At 44.2% G+C, this 21,144-nt stretch overlaps 1 protein-coding gene and 1 long non-coding RNA gene across 9 annotated transcripts in view; one reads left to right on the top strand and one right to left on the bottom strand.

Moving 5' to 3' along the window:
* GRIA3 (glutamate ionotropic receptor AMPA type subunit 3) overlaps window positions 1–21,144 on the bottom strand; it is a 268,497-nt gene that overhangs the window by 32,448 nt on the left and 214,905 nt on the right. For all 7 annotated transcript variants that reach the window (XR_009257263.1, XM_058714193.1, XM_058714191.1 and 4 more), the window contains one exon: window positions 20,709–20,907. Coding sequence is in view for 6 of the 7 variants with exons in the window: in XM_058714193.1 (XP_058570176.1) it covers window positions 20,709–20,907 (199 nt within the window). In the remaining variant the exon portion in view is untranslated. The remainder of the gene's footprint in view (window positions 1–20,708; window positions 20,908–21,144) is intronic.
* Window positions 1–21,144, top strand: part of LOC131502940 (uncharacterized) — a 160,530-nt gene that overhangs the window by 24,233 nt on the left and 115,153 nt on the right. The window lies entirely within an intron of this gene.

Raw genomic sequence — 21,144 nt, 5'->3', positions numbered from 1 at the left:
AGAAAGGGGAGTGGGTTTCTTGGCATTGTAAAAGGTGCTGTTCAGAGGCTGGAAAAAAGCCGTCCCTGCGAACAGGACACTAACAAAGGGGAAATGGCATGTTTCAAATAAAAATGCCTTACCCTCCTTCATTTTTCCTTCGCTATCTACTATTATTGTAGCTTATTTATTGCTTAAGAATTTGGTCCATTTCTTCTGTAGGTTGTGTATCTTTAGTTAAGAGAACATCATTAAAAACTATAATCTGCTTTTTCTTCCAAATTATTTAGCCTCCTCTAAAATTGCTACTTTTAATAAAGGCTCAGGCGGCACTGCTAGCTGGTACAAATTCGAAAAGGTGGCTTCGGTCTGCTGTTTGCCTGAACTGGGCACTATAGACTCCTGTGCACCTCCTGGGCCCTCCTTCACCTTCACGAGTAAATATTGTGTCTTTGCGTTTCTCCAAAACTGGGATATGGACAGGTGGTCCTTGCAACGTCAAGTACTTGCAAGGTCAAAAGTACTGCAACTTTTACCCTCGCCTAGCAGTCCGCACGGTCCTTTTGTGCACAAATTGGATCATGTCATTCCTCTGCTCAAACCCCTCAGAATGGCTTCCTATCACACACAGAATAAAATCCAACGTCCTTACCAGGGCTTGGGAGGCCCGGCACAACGGGCTCTGGTTTGTCTTGTCTGCCCTCATCTCTTACCCTTCCTTCCCTCTCTCGCTTTGCTTCGGCCACTCGGGCCTTCATTCTCAAACTGACCAAGCATGTTCCCCGGTCAGAGCCTTGCTCATGCCGCTGCATCTGAAATGAATTTCTCCCCACCCCCTCCACCTCATGTTTTCATGGCCTGCCCCCCACTTCATTTAGGTGTCTGAGCAAATGTCACCTCAACAGAGAGGCCTTCCTCAATCAGCTGAGATAAAATAGCATTCCCGACCTGTTGTCTCCCTACCTGCTTGTTTCATTTCACTTAACGCCAACTGAAACATACACGTTATTTACATTATTTGCTTATCTTTTTTTTTTGTCTCATCCACAAAGTCCAAAAGGACTTTGTTTCATTTGAGGACTTAGAACAAAGGCTGTCACATAGAATGCCCTCAGTAAGTATTAACTGAATGAATAAATGAGTGAAGTAGCTGCGATTTAAACCCAGATCATTTGACATGGAAGTCTATATTCTTGATTACACTGTCATCATTAGTCTCCCCTACCATCCTTCAAAGCTTAGAGAGGTAAGGTGATAATTGCATAGGTGCGAAGTGGCAGAATTAGCCCTCAAATCGGGGTCTGTTGGGTTCCCAAACCCGTTTTTTCCTATTACTCCACACTGCCTCACAGGGAAGAAATTGCTGGTGACTACATTGAGCAAAATGCCGGTGACTTCACTGAGGTTTACATCTTTGACCTGTCATTTTGACATGATTTTATCTAGCCTTCATCTTCTTTGGTTCAACTTTGAAGCCTGTTAAGTATGCTATGGTGTAAAAGGCACCAATATGATACTCCACTAGCCTGTCACAAGGCCCTAAATCCTACCATTATAGATCATGCCTTCTGTTGGACTTGGCCAAATTACTTAAATTCCTCTAACACTCTAATAATTATCTCTGAAATGGAGATAGAATATGAAGTGAGATCACTCCTATAAAGCACCCAGCACAGTGCCTGGCATGTAGTAAATTCTCAATAAATTAGATTACGCTATCATGGTAAATGGGAGGGTAACAAAACTCACACCCACCACCTTTGTATAATTTGGTTTATTGGAGAGAATTTGTGCCAGAGGAATACGGGAGGGAAGGAGAATCAAGATAGGTCTTGGGGATGGCAGGCAAGCTGGGATGTCACGGGGTGATAAGTCAGGGGCACACTGAGGGCATGGGCACATGTGGGCGGGAAGAAGGATGATGCCAAGTTATGTGCTGTCAGTGCTACCGAGGCAGAGACTAGGATCAAAGCTAATTCATTAGATGCTTAGCAGAGAATGCCTTATTAAGTCCAAATGGGGCCACCAAAATGTTCAATTTCAATATATTCACATTTCACCATCTCCCGTGGCTCTCAAGTTTGAACAGTTGGGTTTAGATTTAAGTCTTTTCCTTCTTGCTGTTAGGAGTGTTCCAGTAAGTATTCTTTCTAATGGCGCTACGCTGATTTAAAAAAAAAAAAAAAAAAGTGGCTGGCTGGGGTTTTGTCTGGCAAACACGCTGACTGTGAAAGCTGCAGGAAAATTGATTTTCTGGCGTTTGCGTGTCCTGGCACAAACCCTGCGGCATGGAAGCTCGAGTTACAGAACCTTCTGGTAAGTGCAGCTTGCGGGGGTGACTTCAAAAAATGATTAGGTTTCACTAATCTTCACCACTGGGGGCCAACGGCAATGGTCTCCATGTGTAAAACGGTAGTTAAGGCTACTACTTTGCTGTTATTTCATTTAGAGAAGTAGTCAGCCACCTAGTTTGATACCCACACACAAACACAAGCCAACATACTTCTTTACACCCCCCATTCTTCATGCTCAGGCCTTGATCCCAACCTGTCTTTATTCTGCCTTGACCACATGAGTCCCGTGGAAAAGCTACCCAGTCACCAGCGTTCTGCGAGAGGCTGGCCTGTCCGTGGTGAAATGTGCAGTTATGTATTTTCTTTTGGTGGTGCATAGAGCAGAAGTTAAGAACGTAGGTCCTGAAGTTATAAAGACCTGACTTTGGTACTTGTTAGCTGAGTGACTTTGGGTAAAGCATTTAAACTCACTGAGGGGCGCCTGGGTGGCTCAGTCGGTTAAGCGTCCGACTTCGGCTCAGGTCACGATCTCACAGTCTGTGAGTTGGAGCCCCGCGTCGGGCTCTGGGCTGATGGCCCGGAGCCTGGAGCCTGCTTCCGATTCTGTGTCTCCCTCTCTCTCTGCCCCTCCCCCGTTCATGCTCTGTCTCTCTCTGTCCCAAAAATAAATAAAAAACGTTAAAAAAAAAAAAAGCATTTAAACTCACTGAAATGCCCTTGGGCATACACAGGAACTAAAGAATTAAAATTCTTTTAAATTTATTCTATTCATATAAACTTGAAAAAAGATGAACTCCTGGGTCTAGGTATGCCATGAAAGAATATTCTCGTTACCTCAGTTTCCTTATCTGAAAAAAATGAGGACGGTGATAGGATCTACCTCACAGTGGTCTTGCAATGATGAAATGAGAGATTGCTTATAATGGATTTAGCACAGCTCTTGACAACATAGTAAGCACTTAGTTACTTCGTTGGGAAACTTAGTTAAATTCGGCCCCCTCCACCCCCCGTCCCCCTGTTCAGTTGTATCAGGCATTGTGGTAGAATAGTATAGGGCATGGAGATGTGGAAGATATGGTTTTCACTATCAAGAAACTGAAGGAACAGTCAGAAGCACGGTCCAATAGAACTTTCTGAAATGATCTGTATCTGTGCTGTCCAACATGGTAGCTTCTAGCCACACATGCCTGTTGAGCACTTGAAATTTGGCTAGTGCCACTGAGCAACTGAATTGTACATTTTATTTTAGTTTTAATTTCTTTAAATTGAACTAGTCACATGGGGTTAGTGGGTACCATATTGGATGGTGCAGGTCTACAGCTTAAGTGAAGCAGAAGGCAAAGAGGGACTAGAAGGCAGCAAAAGGGCACCAAGAACGACTTTGTCTGTCTCACAATATTCTTCTTGTTTGCTCTGATGGCGGAAGTGATGGCCGTATCGATGTCTGATGGCACCAGTTGGAGGGATTGGCTGTAGCCTAAGGTGAGGGGCAGGGAAGGAGGAAGCGAAACTCCTGCCCCATTCAGGCTGTAGCTCTGGAACAGCCTACCCAGACTGTTGTTTATGAAAGGCCACTCTAGAGAAAGGTAAGCTGTATTATTTGTGTGGGGAAAAATCCCTTGGGGGTGCACAGGAACTGCTTCTTTTAAATTTATTCTACTCATATAAAATTGAAAATAAATGAACTCCTGGGTCTAGGTATGCCATGAAAGAATATTCTCGTTATTGCTGCCTGAGAACTATACTTTCCTTCAAAAGAGCAGATCATTATACAAGGAAATATTTGTGGAAAAAAAATAGAGTATGCTTCCTAAAGTTCCACTTAGCCTAATTTTCTCTTTCTGGCTCTGTGAGTTGTTACATTAAGTTGTTTGGACACCCTCTTTCTGGTTCTCCTTTCCAAGAGAAGAATTCCAACAGAGGTGGGCAGGCAGGTGACACGTTCACAATTTCCCTCAGTTTTTCAAAAATAGTACTTCCCAGTATCAGCGCTGATAGATGGGTTGAAGAATTGAGTGTAATCAAAATTGAAAGTGGTAGAATCTCCAGAGATGCTTTCCACTAAAAATTCCAAGTAACTTTGTCAAGTACTCATTCCAAATGCCTTTGCCTAGCATTTTCAAACTGTGTTACAATCACATTAAGGTCACAGCTGTAAATTTGCCTTTTCTGAGTCACCAAAGGGAGGACGGGACCAGCATTTCATATGGAGGTATGACTGGGGGAAATTAGACAGGTTGAATGTTACGGCCACTCGGCTTGGTGAGAGTCATACGGTGACCAGGGTCTTGAACCAAGCATACCAAAAGGCCCGCACTGAAACCAATGCTGCCAAATCGCAAATTTGCAAACCAAACCCCATTAGGAAGAAGAAAAAAAACCCCAGGGAACAGATGCATGAGCTGAAGCAAAATTGTTGTTGTTTTTAAAGAATCATCTAGAAAACTAGGTTGTTTTATATTCAGGCCTGTGTATTCATTGCTACTATTGAACAGAAACGAAACCAAAGTCTAAAAACTCTCCAGGGTAAACCTAAGCAAATCATTATTTCATTTGACTTGCGTTTCTGATGGAAAAACAGTTATCACCTCCACTCAGTAAGGATCAACAGTCAAACTGCAGAAGGAAGCCATGTTGAATCCTAAAGGATTTAGAAGAGTAGAGGGAACTTGAAAGTCCAGGTTGCATTTCCAAATTTCCTATGTTTTCTAGCACCTGTGAAACCTGTGGTCTGTGGGATAATTTATTAGGAGTCGTTGGCTTGAAATGCATTCTCCTTAAGTCCCCATTTTGCTGCCAGCACCTTATTACCAAAGAAATACAGTAACTTGAAAAACAGGCCCTCAATCTCTCAAGCAAGACCATTATCATCTGGGGCTATTCCAGAAGAGTGGAGGAGGCCAATAATACTTAAAAAAAAAAAAAAAAAAGTTCTGTATTTTTCCTCTAAGACTTTCCTGCTTGCCCTCTGTTCCAACTCTGAGCAACCAATGGCAGCCCTTTATCAGCTGAAATGCTCACTGCTCGCTACCCCCTACTCTGCACCCCCGCCAGTGTGCCACTAACAATAGTGAACTCAACAAATTAAAGGATGTTTACGCAGACCCGTGTGTTTTTCAGAGCCCATTAGGGTAATCTGTCACTACGAGTTATCTGGTTTTCTTTTTCATAATTAGATGGCTTGTTTCTATTAACGCAAGATTTTTTGAGTCACTTGCAAATTTTAATTTCCGTCAAGGTGCCTCTTCCTTCACAGTCCTGCATGTAAAGACGACAGACTATTTAATTAAGAACGCTTCTAGACAGTCGTCTCTCTTTGAGGCTTGCTTTCAACACCTTCTGCCTCGAAATTGTTTGTCAGTATGGTGGAAAAAGTGGACGCCCCCCCCCCCTTCTGCGCCTAATGGCAATCTGCATTTCTACTGATTCCTATCCAGGTCATTCATTATCCGCTCACTGAAAAGTATGTTATTAATGAGAAGCAGGTAGGAGTCATGCTGTCCTCCCCAGGTTTAAATGAATCTTTAAGACGGTACAATCAAACAGATATGCAAAACAGGCCATTAATGCAACATTAAGGTTACAAATTTAAATACAAAATCAGGGAATGCGGAACTTTTTAATTCCGTCTTGGCAACATGAGACGTGCTGAATATATGGTACAGTGTTGGGAAGACACGGATCCAAAGTATTGAAAAAAATAACTGATGTTTGTACGGGAGACTCCAAGATTAGCTACCAGACTTCTGGAATGCTGTAACCGTATCTATGTAGATTGGCTCAACTTCAGTAAGTAAGTTTTTCAACCCCTTTGAACTTTTCTTTCCCTGCTTGGTGCTGCTATGCCTAGATAAGAGTATGCCTTCCATCATGTAACAGATGAATTCCTAGAAAAAGCTGTGCCATGAATTAGATTCATTTTTGAAAATCAAATTTTATTTCTCTTTCGATGCATGGGCTGTTTTATGTTTATTTCTGACAGCCCTCCTCTTAGGTTCTTCCGACAAGCAGTTAATGATCTGTAAACACCAAAATGCACTAGGGTATCTCCATTTTCCAGGGAAGGATATATTTCTAATGTGAGTAATTACTATTTATCACTTTCATCAGTTGTGAATTTTCTGATATATGGATTAGTTAAGGATGGGTCTGGCTGTGTTGCGGAGCCACAGGTTTGGCAAGAAAAGGGAAGCCTTAAAGGTAACAAATGGCTTTAACTAGCCCCTGTTAATCTCTAGACTGGCGGAAGGGCAATCCCAATAATTGCCCAGGAAGACGAAAAAGCCCCTACAAAGCCACTTAAGGTGGGAGGTCCTGATACTAAGTGGATCTTGTGCCATTTCCCCACAGTGCCCCTGGCCACTGGAAGAGGTATCCGTGGCAACAGCAAGGGCCCCAGGGGGACAGAGGGGACGAAGACTGGACGCTAGCCTGACGAAAACTCATCTGGTCCCCACGGAAGAGAGCAATTACTCTTCTGTTGGGGGGGAGGGTTGCAAGTCTCTTCTCCGTCCTAATCGGCATCCACACTTTTGGTTGGGGGATGCTGGCACCCCAAGGGAGGTTAGAAAGGAGGAATGGTTCCTCTCAGGTACTCATCAACAGCTAATCTGTGGTGGGGATACTCTACCTACCCGGTTAACATTTCCCCACGCCGGCTTAACCCCGTAGGGGTCTGGGCAATGCCCCCGGCCTGCACTGACTGGAAAACCGACCGACTGCCCTCCGACCGATGGCGTGGGTGAAGGCCGGGCAATCTGGTCTCTGGTCTGGAGAGCATTTGTCTCCTGCTTGGGAACCGGAATGGCCCGACCGGCACCCTGGTGCATCACACCGGTTTACCTGCTGCCCACAGCATGCAGAGACATAGAAGTAGCAAAAGGGAGGGAGGAAGAAGAGAGCGCAGCAATTTCACTTCAGTCTGGTTACGAATGTCCACCATATACCACTCCTTTCTAGAAAGATGAGCCGTCACTAACCCTTCTTAGTAGAGACACCAGAAGGAGGGGGCCCGCTGAAACTCCTCTCACCAGTCACCTGCACTCACTCCCAGGAAGCCTCACCCTGCCATGGGGGTACTCGGGGCTGTCCACTCCGCAAGCCTCCTGTGTGGGGAAGGTCGAACCTCTGGTGTCCCTACTGCCTCTGTAAGAAACAAATGCAATTGCATTTGTTGCCCGAAGCCCAGACCCAGGAGACAAAGTAGGGAAAGGGAACGGGTAAGGAACAGAGGGCGATGCACTAGAAACGCGCTACCGGCTTCTGAAGGAAGCCTTCTGGGCCAGTTTTAAAATACATTCATCTTGCCTTTTTAAATCTTTTTAAAAAGTTGATTTATTTTGAGAAAGAGAAGGGAAGAGAGAGAAAGCATGAGAAGAGGAGGGGTAAAAAGAGAGGGAGAGAGAGAGAATCCCAGGCAGGTTCCGCCTGTCAGCACAGAACTTGAACTCACGCACCATGAGATCATGACGTGAGCCAAACCAAGAGTCGGATGCTTAACCTGCTGAGCCACCCGGGCGCCCCTAGAATACATTCCTCTTCCTGATGGCATTTAGGTCCTCCTAATTCTGAGCTCTTCGCAGTGACCGGGTTCATGTCTACCCAGCTAAGTTCCCCCGGGTTGGGAACTTTGAGGCATGAGGCTCCCTGAAGCATCTGAAAAGCAGTAACACGGTAGGGCTACCACATCATAAAAAGCATGGAAAAGGACCAAGAAGAAGGGAGGCGAGAGGTCATGTGACAGTAGAGAGCGCCTTGGCCCATGGCCGACAAGAGTTCAAAACTCTTGTTGAAATTTCTCATCCTGCCCCTTCATCCTTAAGGCCGTTTCTCTCGCCCATGGTTTCCAACTGTACTCTGAAAGATTTTTTAATTTAATTTTTTTTAGAGTGAGAGTGAGTGAGTGAGTTGGGGAGGGGCAGAGAGAGAGAGAGAGAGAGAGAGAGAGAGACTCCCAAGCAGGTGCCAGCCACACGGTCAGTGCAGAGCCCAAGGCGGAGCTCCAACTCAGGAACTGTGAGATCACGACCTCAGCCAAAACCAAGCCGGTTGCTCGAATGACTGAGCCATGCACGCGCCGCCCGCCCCCCCAACTGTATTTTGACACTTAAACTTCCCGAAGTGAAGGCCGGATGTTCTGTGTGTCTGCCTACTGCCCTCTGGCCTGGGGCATTGGGGGTTTGGGATTGCCTGAAGCCTCTGCGAAACCGCCAAGCCAGCAGCCCCGACCATGCAGGTCACAGGGGGACAGAGACTGAGGGAGCACTGGCAGCTTCTGTCACGTTGGCTGGTGGTTTCTAGCTCCTGAACGGTCTCTTCCCTCTGTCCCATTGTTTTCTTTCTCTTTGGGAAATGTCTTGTGCCCCTGCTTCTTTCTAGGTTTGACTGCTTTTGTTTTTCCACGCTGACTAGCCCCTAGGGATGCTTACCTAAGTTCTTCCGGGTAGGGAGGGCCATTCGAGGTAAAGAGGTTCTCTGAAGCCTTTATAAAAGCGCAAACATAGCAGCCCTGACCACTTGGAACCCAGCAGGTAAGAGAAGGAAAGAAAAGGGAAGGAAGGGGCAGTTATAGGAAAGTAGGAGAGAGCTCCTGGTCTGTCTTCTACTTCTGTCCCGTTGTCCCCAAGAAATTCCTCTTACTCTTAGCCTTTACCTAGGTCATACCGATCACCATCTCTACCTACGACCAATGCCTGTACCCGGTCACCTGCAGCCCTCTAGGATGGGAAGTTTGAATCAGGGGCTTGCTGTAGGGTGATAAAGATGCTAATACGATGGTCCTGGTCACCCAAGACCCACGCAGTAAATGAGCATGGAAAAGGAAGGGCATCATAAGGATCATAGGAGAAAAAATTATAAATATTTCAAAGCTTCTGGACATTATGCCCCTGCAGTGTCATTTCTTCCTCACTTTTAGGACTTGTATTACCCATAGTCAGATTCCACTGCTTGAGCTTCCCTGTAGGTATCTGTCTGCACTTGGGGTCTCCCAAGGCCTCGGATTCCAGTCCCTGAAACAATCATCTCCCATTGGTCCCTGTGGATCAGAGGAAAGTTTCTTCCTTTCTCTCCCTCCCTGACAGGAACACTGGGAGGGGGAGGCCACCACTCAGCCAGTCAGCTGTACTCACTCTCGAGATACCTCTTCCTGCCAGACAGGCCTAGCTACTCCTACTCAGGCTTCTCTCTGCCCTGCAGGCCCAGCCTCCAGCCTTCTCCCAGCATCCTTCACATAGGAATCATAGAAAAAAGGCAAATCCAAATCATCAAAGTATAAATTATCTTATATGTTGTATAGTCAAACGTTCTTCAAAGAGTGGCTCTTAGTCATCTGTGTTAGAACCACTCGGGGTGCTAGTTTAAAAAATGCAGATTAAGGGGCGCCTGGGTGGCTCAGTCGGTTAAGCGTCTGACTCTGGCTCTGGTCACGATCTCACGGTTCGTGGGTTTGAGCCCCGCATCGGGCTCTGTGCTGATGGCTCAGAGCCTGGAGCCTGCTTCGGATTCTGTGTCTCCTTCTCTCCCTGTGCCCCTATCCCGCTCATGCTCTCTCTCTCTCTCTCTCTCTCTCTCTCTCTCAAAAACAAACATTAAATTTTTTTAAAAATGCAGATTAATAGAACCTATGGAATCAACATGAGGGGAGGAGGCATGAGACCCAATAATCTGTGTTTTAAAATAGCTCTGGAAATGATTTTACACACAACCAGTGTTGGAAAACACTGCTCTAGTGCAGTCATTCATCAGATTATTGAGTCCCCTATTTGACATCCCTGACAAGTGGCCATTAGCCTAATCTTGAATCCTTGAGTCCCCTATTTGACATCCCTGACAAGTGGCCATTAGCCTAATCTTGAATCCCTTCAAAGATGAACAGCTCACTATCTGTGGAGACAGCCCATTCTATTTTTGGATTGCTCTATGAGAATCTTCTTTTTACAATGAGCCAAAAATCTCTATCCCTGTAATATCCACCCTTTGAGTTTTGTTCTGTCCCTTAGGGCCCCACAAAACAAGTACAATTCATCTTTGAAATGTCTACCCTTTGAATATTTTAAGACAATCCTAATACATTCCACTGCTGCATATTTTCTTCAGGCTAAATAGTCTCAATTCTTGTGATGTGAAAAACAATCTTGCAAAAAATTGTAGACTGGTCCCTGTAGGTCAGCTCTTTGGGTGATTCGAGCTAGGAGTGTTTTAAGATAAGGTCAACAAAGAACTATGAGAAGCCATGCCTGTCCTCTTGATGTCAACTCTAAACATCTGAAGGTGTCCTTCAAGCACTTGCCTCTTACTTTTAACAACTTTCTATGGCTCTGTATTACATGAATTTATCTAAGCCTCCTTGAATTTATTTATATTTCTCCTCAGTCATTGACCCTGCTATTCTCAACCTTCTTGCTCATCCAATCGACTGAAACCCCAGGCCAAGAAAATAAAGCAGAAATGTTCTTCAGTATTTGGCCAGTGGGGCAGTTGGCTCCTTGCTGATTTCATATATAGTAAACTTCTGTTATTTGTTAATCACATTTACCCAAATGGTGGTGGTGGTGGTGTGTGTGTGTGTGTGTGTGTGTGTGTGTCTGTCTGTCTGTGTGTATGCACACTCGTGTATGTGTGTCTTGTCTGGAAGAAAGGGGCAAGATACAAGTATTTGGAATCAAACTTCAAAATTTTGTGCAAAGGGGCTTTCATGTGATTCCCTTCATGATTACCTCATTAGTACTACGACATTCAGGAAAGGAGCTGTTTATTTCGGTGAAATAATGTCTATTGTAGTGGGGTTATTTTTAAAAATGAAGGGTTGGTTATGAAATCTTTCATTTGGTATTGTTTTCCAAAGCAGAGATAGATTTTGCTTTTCAACACTGGTTCCTCAAACTCATTTAAAAGAAAGCAAAGTATTCCTTGGAGAGTCCCTTGTTAATGAACCTCATCTTCACATGCCAAATGTGAATTATGAAATTAGAAATAAGCGCTCAGAGCACCTTGGTCTCAAGCAGTGATTTCCAATTTACCTGTGGCAGTCTATAGATTGGTTTCTACCATGATACTATTGTTTCAAAGCAATATTTTTTTTGGAAACTGTTTTTTCCATCACGAACTCCCTTCCCCAAACATATATACATACGCTATCTTATGCAGACAAATCTTAGTGTGAATCCTACAGAAACTAACAGTTCCCCAGTCAGTAGTAGCCATAGTCTAACATGATATAAAGTCATGGTCTTGTTGTCTATTTGTTCTTGGGGGCTTTTTTGGGTCCCACATATATTCTCACAAACCCCTTGAACTATTTTTAAATTCTTTTCTCTCCAAATATTTTTAAGATGTCCTTTTCTCCAGAAACCTTTCCTGATTAGTCCACCCGACTCCCCTGTTGTCTGCATATTGGACTCAGGGGTCTGGATGGCGTCTCCTACTCATGCCCAGAGTGTGTAGGACAGGGTTCTTTACTCAGCGGGTTGGAATATCAGTGCTACTGAATGATACAGGAAATAGTCTGTAACCCAGATGGGAGACTCAAAGGAGACAAAATTGAGACTCAAATAAATCAGGCTGTGAACACATAAGAATTTTCATAAAGCTGGGAAGTAAGATTCGGTTCTACAGTGCAGGCTTTGCTAGGCATAGCAGCTAACCACCTTCAGGAGCCTCTTCATTAGGGCACCAGGAGTGTGCAGATAGATTCGTTTTGGGGATAACGTACAGACAGATGCTCACAATCAGAAGAGGGAAGAAATGCAATAGGTCATCACTATCCAAGTCCGTCCTTCAGACAGGTGACATTCTAAACCGTTTCAAACAGAAAGAAGATGGGTTTCACTCTACCATCCAGCGGCTGCCTTCTGGTGCCATCTTGCTGGGGCATCAAAGTTGTAGTCCAAACACAGAAAGAGAAAGCATGTTCCCTCAAAGTTTTGTTACAAGCTGGAATCGGTAGCTAAAATATCCAGGACCCTCTGTACATATGTGTGGTATAGACAGGACTTCAGGTTTTTTCAACACTTACACACATACACATCCTCCTCCTCAACTCCGGTCAAGATGTATCAAGATGAAACTTTGTGATACTAGCTAAAGCTCTGCCCCAACAGCAACTACCTAGCGACCCTCTTCCTATTGGGAGAGAGGCATCTATGGCCTCTGAGAAGATGAGGATTGTTTGAGCAGCAACGGGAAGAAACCAGAATAGAAAATGCCCTCATCTTTTGTATCAAAATAGACCCTAAAAGTTATAAAAGACAAGCAAAGGATTGTTGTACGATCCAGCAATTCCACTCTGAAGTATATGCCAAAAGGAATTGAAAACAGGGATTTGAAGAGCTGTTGGTACACCCATGTTCACTGCAACATTACTTGGATACGGTTAATCCTCAAAGAATTTTTCAAGGCCGGAAGTCCCTAATGATTCCTGCCTCTAGTATGTCTTACTGCTTTCTTCTCAGAAGACAGTTTTGTGGTTAAAGCGTATTTTCACAGAGGACTAACTCCCTTTTGCGAAAATGTAACTATTATAGCCCTGGTGCCTAACTTGATATTATAGACTCTCAAGATTTATTTACTCACTGTTTAAAAAGGTAGAAGACTTTGAAGACTGGAATGCATATGACCACAGGACATCACCTAGTAGTTTTTTTGAAAAAAAAATTCATAATGAGATGCCACCGCACACCAGTCAGAGTGGCTAAAATGAACAGCTCGGGAAACAACAGATGCTGGTGAGGATGCGGAGAAAGGGGAACCCTCTTGCACTGTTGGTGGGAACGCAAACTGGCGCAGCCACTCTGGAAAACAGTATGGCGATTCCTCAAAAAATTAAAAATAGAACTACCCTACAACCCGGCAATTACACTATTAGGTATTTATCCAAAAGATACAAAAATGCTGATTTGAAGGGGCCCACGCACCCCAATGTTTATAGCAGCACTAGCAACAATAGCCAAAGTATGGAAAGGCCCAAATTTCCATTGACTGGTGAATGGATAAAGAAGATGTGGGGTGTGTGTGCGTGTGTGCGCGCGCGTGTGTGTGTATGGAATGCTACTTGGTGATGAAGAAGAATGAAATATTGCCATTTGCAACAACATGGATGGGACCAGAGGGTATTATGCTAAGCTAAATAAGTCAGAGAAAGATATCGTATGATTTCACTCATATGTGAAATTCGAGAAACACAAGAGATGAACATAGGGGAAGGGAAGGAAAAATAAGATAAAAACAGAGAGGGAGGTAAATCATAGGAGACTCTTAAATACAGAGAACAAACCGAGGGTTTCTGGGTGGGGGAGAACGGGTGATGGGGATTAACGAGGGCACTTTTAAGGATGAGCGCTGGGCATTGTATGTAAGAGATGAATCACTGGGTTCTACTCCTGAAGCCGTGACAACACTGAATGTTAACTAACTTGAATTTAAATTTAAAAAAAATGGATTTTGTCCCCCCCCAAAAGAAAAAAAGTCAGAGCAAGGTTTTGTTTGTGTGAGTTGCTTTTTCCTTTCAAAAGCGGAGTGCAACCAAGCATTCTAGTTAACCTAATGTTTTTATTAGTTGAGCTTCAGGATGTTGAAATTTTATTTGATCCTGACGGTCAGGTTTTTAGACGTCTGCCTGGTGATGAAGGAGAACTTAAATAATTAACCTGCGCAGGCTTGCCAGGTGAACTCAAGGAAGGTCTAATTGAACAGATGGGCCCAACTAGAAGCGCTGAGGTGATTTGATTTTGTCGGCTAGGAAAAGAAAGTGAGATCCTGAGGTGAATTACTCTCAGAAAGAGGGTTGAAGAGTTCTCCCAAAGATCTGGGGATCTTGCGTGGTGTTAATTACCCTGGCGTTGTCTGCTTGTCTGCGAGAGTCAGCAGCCTCAAAGAAAAGGAAGACTTAACTCCCTTAGGCTTTCTGGGCTGTGAAATGCTCTCATAAGCAAGTAGGTTACCTGAGAGGACTAACAGAGCTAGGCTAATGAAATCCATATGGTCGGTTACTTTGGGCAGATGGCCTGCGTGCCCCCTTGGAAGCACCTGAAGTTTCTGGGTGGTCTTCAAGGGCGGCTCTAAACTGTGTGTTTTGGAGTTGTTGAATCTGCAAGCCACAAAGGAATGACTGAAGATGGAGAGATGAGGTCAGGAGTAATATTTGATAACGGGGGCAGGGATGGGATCAGGATGGGGGGGGAGGATACAAATGAACTTTCTCTCTCCTCCCAAAGTCAGGAAAAAGCCCACCCCTCTTCCACTGAGCCAGCAGAGATGATTTTATTTTATTTTATTTTATTTTATTTTATTTTATTTTATTTTATTTTATTTTATTTTATTTTATTCTTGAGAAGTACCCCTCCCTCACATCTCCACGGAGCCCTGCCTGGACAGTCTTTATGCTTTAGTTGCTCTATTGTTGGGCCCTTTCCCTAAAGTCTCCTGGCATTTGTAGAACCCTTCATCCTTTTAAAGAGCTTTTTGTGATATTATCCTCTTACCAACCCCATAAGGGAGGTAGAGCAGAGAATATTCCCATCGGTACATGAGGAAACCGAGACTGAATGCTTCTCACCCAAAGAAAAACAAGAAAGTCGTCAGTGGATGTGGAACTAGAAATCATCTTTTCCCTCTCTCTTTTTCTTTCCAGTTTTATCCAGCTATGACATAACCCTGGGCATATCAGAAAGCATAATCAGCTGTGAATTATAGAGGTTTGATGTGTTTGTGGCATTCGCTATAGTTTTATGGATGACCTCCTTTTCCTTGGCTTCTTATCCTGGATCCTTTTGAGGCTATCAGAGCATGGGAAAATGTCATTTAAAGTGGGTATAGGTTCTCTTTTCTAACTGACCCATCAAGGGAAATAAAAGGTCAACCAGGAGATAATACAGATGCCTTACAGATGCCTTAGCACGTGCTGCACCAGAAGCTTGATTCATGCCTAACGCCCCCCGTTTCTGTGAACACTCACACCAGAAGGGCACTGAGACGGGCTGGAAAGGGGACCCAATCTGGCCTCAGAGTTCTAGCTCTTCCCCATTGAGCCCAGTGACATTCATCAAGTCACAATGTCATTTTGTCTCACATGTATTGCAGGATTGTTGTGTGAATTGAATGTGGTAATGTGTGTGAAAATGTGTTGAAAATTGGTGGCCCTCTAGATTGTGAGCTCCCAGAGGGTAGAGGCCGTTTCTGCTTTATTCACCACCTAACTGACCCTCGTGTTGGGTTATGGAGAATCATTAACCCTTTTGTTATTCACCATGGAGTGTAGCCATAGATTGGTGCGTGCAGAGAAGTAGCAATGTAAAAATAAACACTGTCAGCTGTCCTGGAGGGTGTGATCATCTAGGTTCCTGAGATGCCTATATTTCAAGTCTGTCTATCCCCCCAAATCACCTCCAAATATGGTGGAGGGCCCTGTGTAAGCATTTTCATGCGATTTGGTAAAAGACAGAAATTTAATTTTGTTTACAGAGATGGATCCTCAGTGCTTAGCCTGGAACTTGACACCTAGAGAGTGCTCAAAAAAAGAGTTATTGAGAGGCGCCTGGGGGGCTCAGTCGGTTAAGCGTCCAACTCGGTTTCGGCTCAGGTCATGATCCCACGGTTTGTGAGTCTGAGCCCCACATCAGGCTCTGTGCTAAGAGTGTGGAGCGTGCTTGGGATTCTCCCTCTCCCTCTCCCTCTCTCTCTCTGCCCCTCCCCGACTCACGCTGTCTCTGTCTCTCTCAAAATAAATACATAAACTTAAAAAAAAAAGAGTTATTGAAAGAGTGATGAATAAATACTAGAATCTAGGGCGTTATTCGTAGCCTGTCTTCATTGCTGCATTTCCGCCTTTCTCTTGGAGACAGATAGGAGGTGTGTGGTCGGTTGTGCACAGTTGTCAGGTCAACCAGTGTCTACTCCTTTGGAGAGCGTGCTCTCCACCCAGCTGGAGAGTTGCCTGCAAGGAAGGCCTATGGAACCACAGACCCCTGGCCGCTGAGGGGCGGGAAAGGCTGACGGCCGTCTGAGTGTCTCTTTCCCTCTTCCTGAGGCCTGTTCGGTCAGGCCTCGGCAGCCTCACCTTGTGTCTGGTGCCCCACCCCAGTCTTGACCTGTGAGGTCTAGGAGTCTTGTCGTGCAACGTATCATGTGACATTGGAACAGACTGGTTTTGAGAAGGTGGCATCAAAAGATCCACGTCAAAATTAAAAAAAACGAATTTTCTTTTTTAAAAACTGCCAAGTAGTAGGCCCAACAGATGTCTCTGACCTACCATCCCTTGGTGTCAGACCCCTCTCTTGTTGTCACTATTGTGTGTTCCCTAGTATGTGGTTTGGCTGTGTCCCCAAACATTTGGTCACATCATATGTGTCTTCAAACTAATTAAATCTGGTTGCAGTTGTCCAAGTCTATTAGGTGTCAAAATTGCAAATCCATTGTAGTACTTGGTGCGAAAATTTTTAACCAAAGGCTCTCATATGTTGGCGTGTTTCCTGAGTCTAGGGGATGGGTTAAGGGGTTAGGGAGGTCCGACGTGTACATAGCTCAGTTGTAACATGTAACAGAGCGTAAAGAGCAATGGTTGGTTTTCTCGATCATGTGAAAAGGTCAGCATAGCATAGGTGCAAAGGAGACTTCTCTCCTTTCCCCGTGTACTTCAAAGGCCCTGTAATAGATAACTGAGAGATGTGGAAATGTGGACTCCAATTGAAAATGTGTGTGTGTGTGAGAGAGAGAGACAGAGAGAGAGAGAGAGACACACACAGAGTCTGAATGTGTAAGCAGGATCTAAATACTATTAGTAGGGACTACTTTTCAAATCAGTTCGAGAGCTCTTCATTTACAGCCTACATTTAGAAAAATTAATATGACCGATGACAACAGCTCGTCATAGACTCTTGCGTTCCAATGAAACAGTTTGCACGAGTAAATTCAGCTGTGCCACGTGGTACAATGTCTGCAAGTCAGAAGATGGGACAGTCCCCTCTGTGGTCTCCAGATAAAGCTCAGTTTCTCTGTCCTGCCCAGCACATGAGAGCAACTTATTCTCTCTCCACTCCTCTCCTTTCATATTTAGAATTTCAAAGGGCTTTAAATTAATATTAAACATTTCATTTAAAAATGCAACCTTCTTTAATGCCTCGAACTACCTTTAGTGGGGATTCGGTCAGGTATCTGGAAAAGAAATCAAGCATCATAGTCATCGAATATTTCCGGGGGTCTGGAGGCAGAGAGAATTTTGGAATTGCTTTTTCTCCGGTGCTACTTTTTAACATGAATCCGTATCAGGTTAAATTTCCAAAACCTAGTGGAGAATGATCATTTCGGTGCAGCTTTCCAAATCATAGTGGCATTTCTCTGGGCAATGACAATAAAGCTGTCGACGTGTTTTTTAGCACGGGTGCCTGCACTGCAGTTGGGACATTTAGTTTTGGAGCTGCTGTCTAAGGAAATCAGTTTTCATGTCGAGAGGGCTCACGGTAATATTTCAGATGTCTCTTCCAGCTACGTGCATTTTGCTCAGTCCCTCCCTGCCTTTCCGGATGGAACAGGTCTCTCTGTGCCAGTGACTTTATGTGATTGTAAGATAACAGCTAAGGATAGCTGGAAAATGAGAGAAACAAAGGAATCATTTTAAAATACCATCATTTCAATGGCAGCCTTATCCAGGAAGAGTAAAAATGTCTGCAGGGCAATTAGAAAGGAATTGTATTTTATTTATTTCTCTCTCTTAGTGGAAGCACTAGAGGGCTGGCCCCGGGCTGTGTTATGGTATTACTATTTGGTCTCTGTGGTTTTAGTATGTAGTGAGAATGGGAAGAAATGAGCTTATGTCGTGTTTGTAAATGCTGCGTGTGATCTTGTTTTAGTCTCTAAAGTTCAGAAGGCATGCCATCTGAGGTCCTCACTTTTCCTGTGTGCGGAGGAGTGACCATTCTTAAAACTGCCCCCAGATCAGTGAGGGCTGGGGGAGGGGTGGTGACATACTAGTTCGGTGGAGTCCCTGGGAGAGAGATGAGGGGTTCTGGCTGGCTGTCTTCTCCGATCTATGTGGTTCAAGGAGGGTGGGGTGGAGACCATGGAGGGTACAAATGGCTTCAAGACCGATGGGTTGGGCTCCCCTGTATTACATGAATACCAACCTTACCCTTTGTTAGGTTTACATAACATTTCCAGCACAAGCAGGCTTAAAAAGTTGATTTTTCTAGATTGCTCAGTTCCACGCTTAGATATCAACCTTCGTGTGCTGCCCTGAAGAACTTCCCCACAGAATCCTAATGCTGTCACGAGCAACCAATTGGGGAAAACGAAAAAGTGGTGCGTGAGAATTAGAAAATGATTTGCATTTCCTTATACCTGGAAATATCCAGCTCCCTCTCTAATCAGATTCTCATAACAGCCCATTTCCATACGAATTACTCATTGGCTGTAAAGGTCACTAGGAATCGGTGAGCATTAGAAGCTGCAAACCAATTAGAATGTGGCAATAGCTTTGCTCAGAATTGGATGTTGATTCAAATCGGCTCTGGTAATATGAGGCTTTTTAATGAAACCATCATCGAATAGGTTAGCAGACACTTTCCTGGTTTTTGAGAAAGACACAAAATGTGTGGCGGGTGGGGTCTGGGTGGGGGGACAGCGACTGTTTGGTCATGCTTTCAAGCCTTTGCCCTCATAAATCTTCCCAGAGAGGGTCCTTTGCCTCCAGTATGGATGAATGGCCTTTGAAAGCTTAATGGGAATTGATGCCGTCTATCGATTACCATTTAAAGTACACCTTCCTAATTTCGAATCGTTTTTGAAGGCAAAATGCTTTCCAATGGAACAAGGGGCTCTTATCAAAGGGTCCAAGTCTGGTATCTTGGTAGCCTAAGTGATCAATTACTTCATATAGCAACTTGATGCCTATTGGGATGCTTTTGAAGGTGGATACCAACCAAATTTCCATGGAGCTGATAATGTGCTGACTACTCAGCAGATGGAAGTTGCCTGCTTGTTGCCCTGAAACATGTGGGTGATTTCATGTAGGCAGGGGATTATTTCTAGATAAGTTTCTGGGACTTCCACAGTGGTGAGGGTCAAGGCCAGGTTAGTTCCAGAAGGTCTTCATTGATAGTTCCAATACTGGGCCCCTCTCTCTCTTTGGGGATTTTGATCTGCTCGGTAAACAGTGGTAAAAGTGAGAAAGGGATGTCCAGAGCCGATAAGAATTGTGGAAAGGGCCCTAGAATGAATGCTTTCTCCTTCAGGGAATGAAAACAGTTTTTAGCTAATTGCTACAATTGTGAGAAACCTACTCCTGGTTTTCCATGAAATAACTGGGCAAATCTCATAATACATGCAGAAATACATTTCTTACTGATTTCTTAAAGTAAGCTGGTTTAGCACCAACATCTATCTATCCTGGACGTTACGGAAAAGTTAGTAGTTACACCTGCCAACCAGCTTAATTATTGGTTGCACAGACTAAACGTTTCCCTTTTACCTACTCTACAAGTGGCCTCTGTATCATTGCTACAACCAGTTATAGTGGTTATGGTAGCGGGCAGTGGTAATGTAGAGAATGGGTCCATTTTCTAATCACCATACTTTCCTGGTTGGGGAAACTGAAAAACATTAGAGTTCTTAAACACTCCACTGGGAGCCTTTCTCGTAGTCCAGCTGGCAGAACAAAGATCTTGATAGTTTATGTAAAAGTGGCTTGTCCATCATATCATCCTTCTAGAACTTTCTGCTTTGATCTTCTTTCATCTTTCCTCTTTCATACAGTGTTTCTGTAGCTTTACTACCTTTTGCTAGTGAAAAACTTGCTGTTTCCCCACTAAGATTGGGTCTATGATGGAGTAGAAGGGGGGTATAAGTGTACTCAAGAAACGAAAACAATCACCACCTTCCTTGAACGTTGCATTATCAGCAGGTATATGAACGCTTGAAATAAGTGTAAAGCACTTCGATAGGAAACCAGTGTCTGACACAGAATATCTAATTTTATAGTCTATCACTCTGCAGAGTCTTAGAGCCAAGTACCTAAGTTCTGTGAAACGCTGAGACATAATATCTACCTTTATAAAAGCTCAAAAGGAGAATGCATATCATTTAGTTCAGCCCCCTCAGTTTTCAAGGAAGGTGATCGAGGCTAATGGCTTGCCCAAGGACAAACAATCGCTTTGCGACAGGGATGAGATTCAGACCTGGGCGACAGGGATGAGATTCAGACCTGGGAGTTCAAGCTCAGTGCCCTTGTATCCAACTTGTTACATCGCGCACGAGTCTTAATTGAAGCAACAATGAAGTAGGTCACCAGCCAAGCAGGGCTGTATTTATGTATTATGCTGTTTTATGCTGCACTTCGATAACATCCCCACACTTTCCCATCCCTCCCTTAAAAGTACTGTGAATTTGCCTTTGTGAGAAGATGATAAAAGAAAAAGCAGCAGGCCCAATTAACCGCCAAGCACTTACTCTGAAAAATTCTTTCGTTGAACCGGAGTCCAGGGTCCCATATGCAATTTCAGTCTGCTTAGCTAAGTCTTCAGCACTCTCTATGGGAGAGACCATCCTCTCCACAGTCAGGAAAGCAGCAAGATTGGCAGTGTAGGAAGAAATTATGATCAGGGTGAAGAACCACCAAACCCCTCCGACAATCCGCCCGGACAGCGACCTGCAAAACAAAACAAAGACCAGTCCGGACCCGGAGGGGCTGGGTTTCAGTTTACGAAAATCATTATCTTAATTTCTGGAAAGAGAAGTGGTTTCAGTATAGTTGAAGTAGGTGATGCCAGGGAATTAAAACAGCAAACAAAAGTAACATATTAACAACATCCCATGTGGTGATGGTATATGATGATGGTACATGCATAGTATAGGCTCTTCAGGCCTATCTGGCTTGCAGAGCACG

This window comes from Neofelis nebulosa, chromosome X (assembly GCF_028018385.1).
Source record: "Neofelis nebulosa isolate mNeoNeb1 chromosome X, mNeoNeb1.pri, whole genome shotgun sequence".
In the NCBI taxonomy this organism is placed as follows: Eukaryota; Metazoa; Chordata; class Mammalia; order Carnivora; family Felidae; genus Neofelis; species Neofelis nebulosa.
Note: the sequence above shows the minus strand (reverse complement) of the source record. Positions and strands in the feature narration are given on the sequence as shown.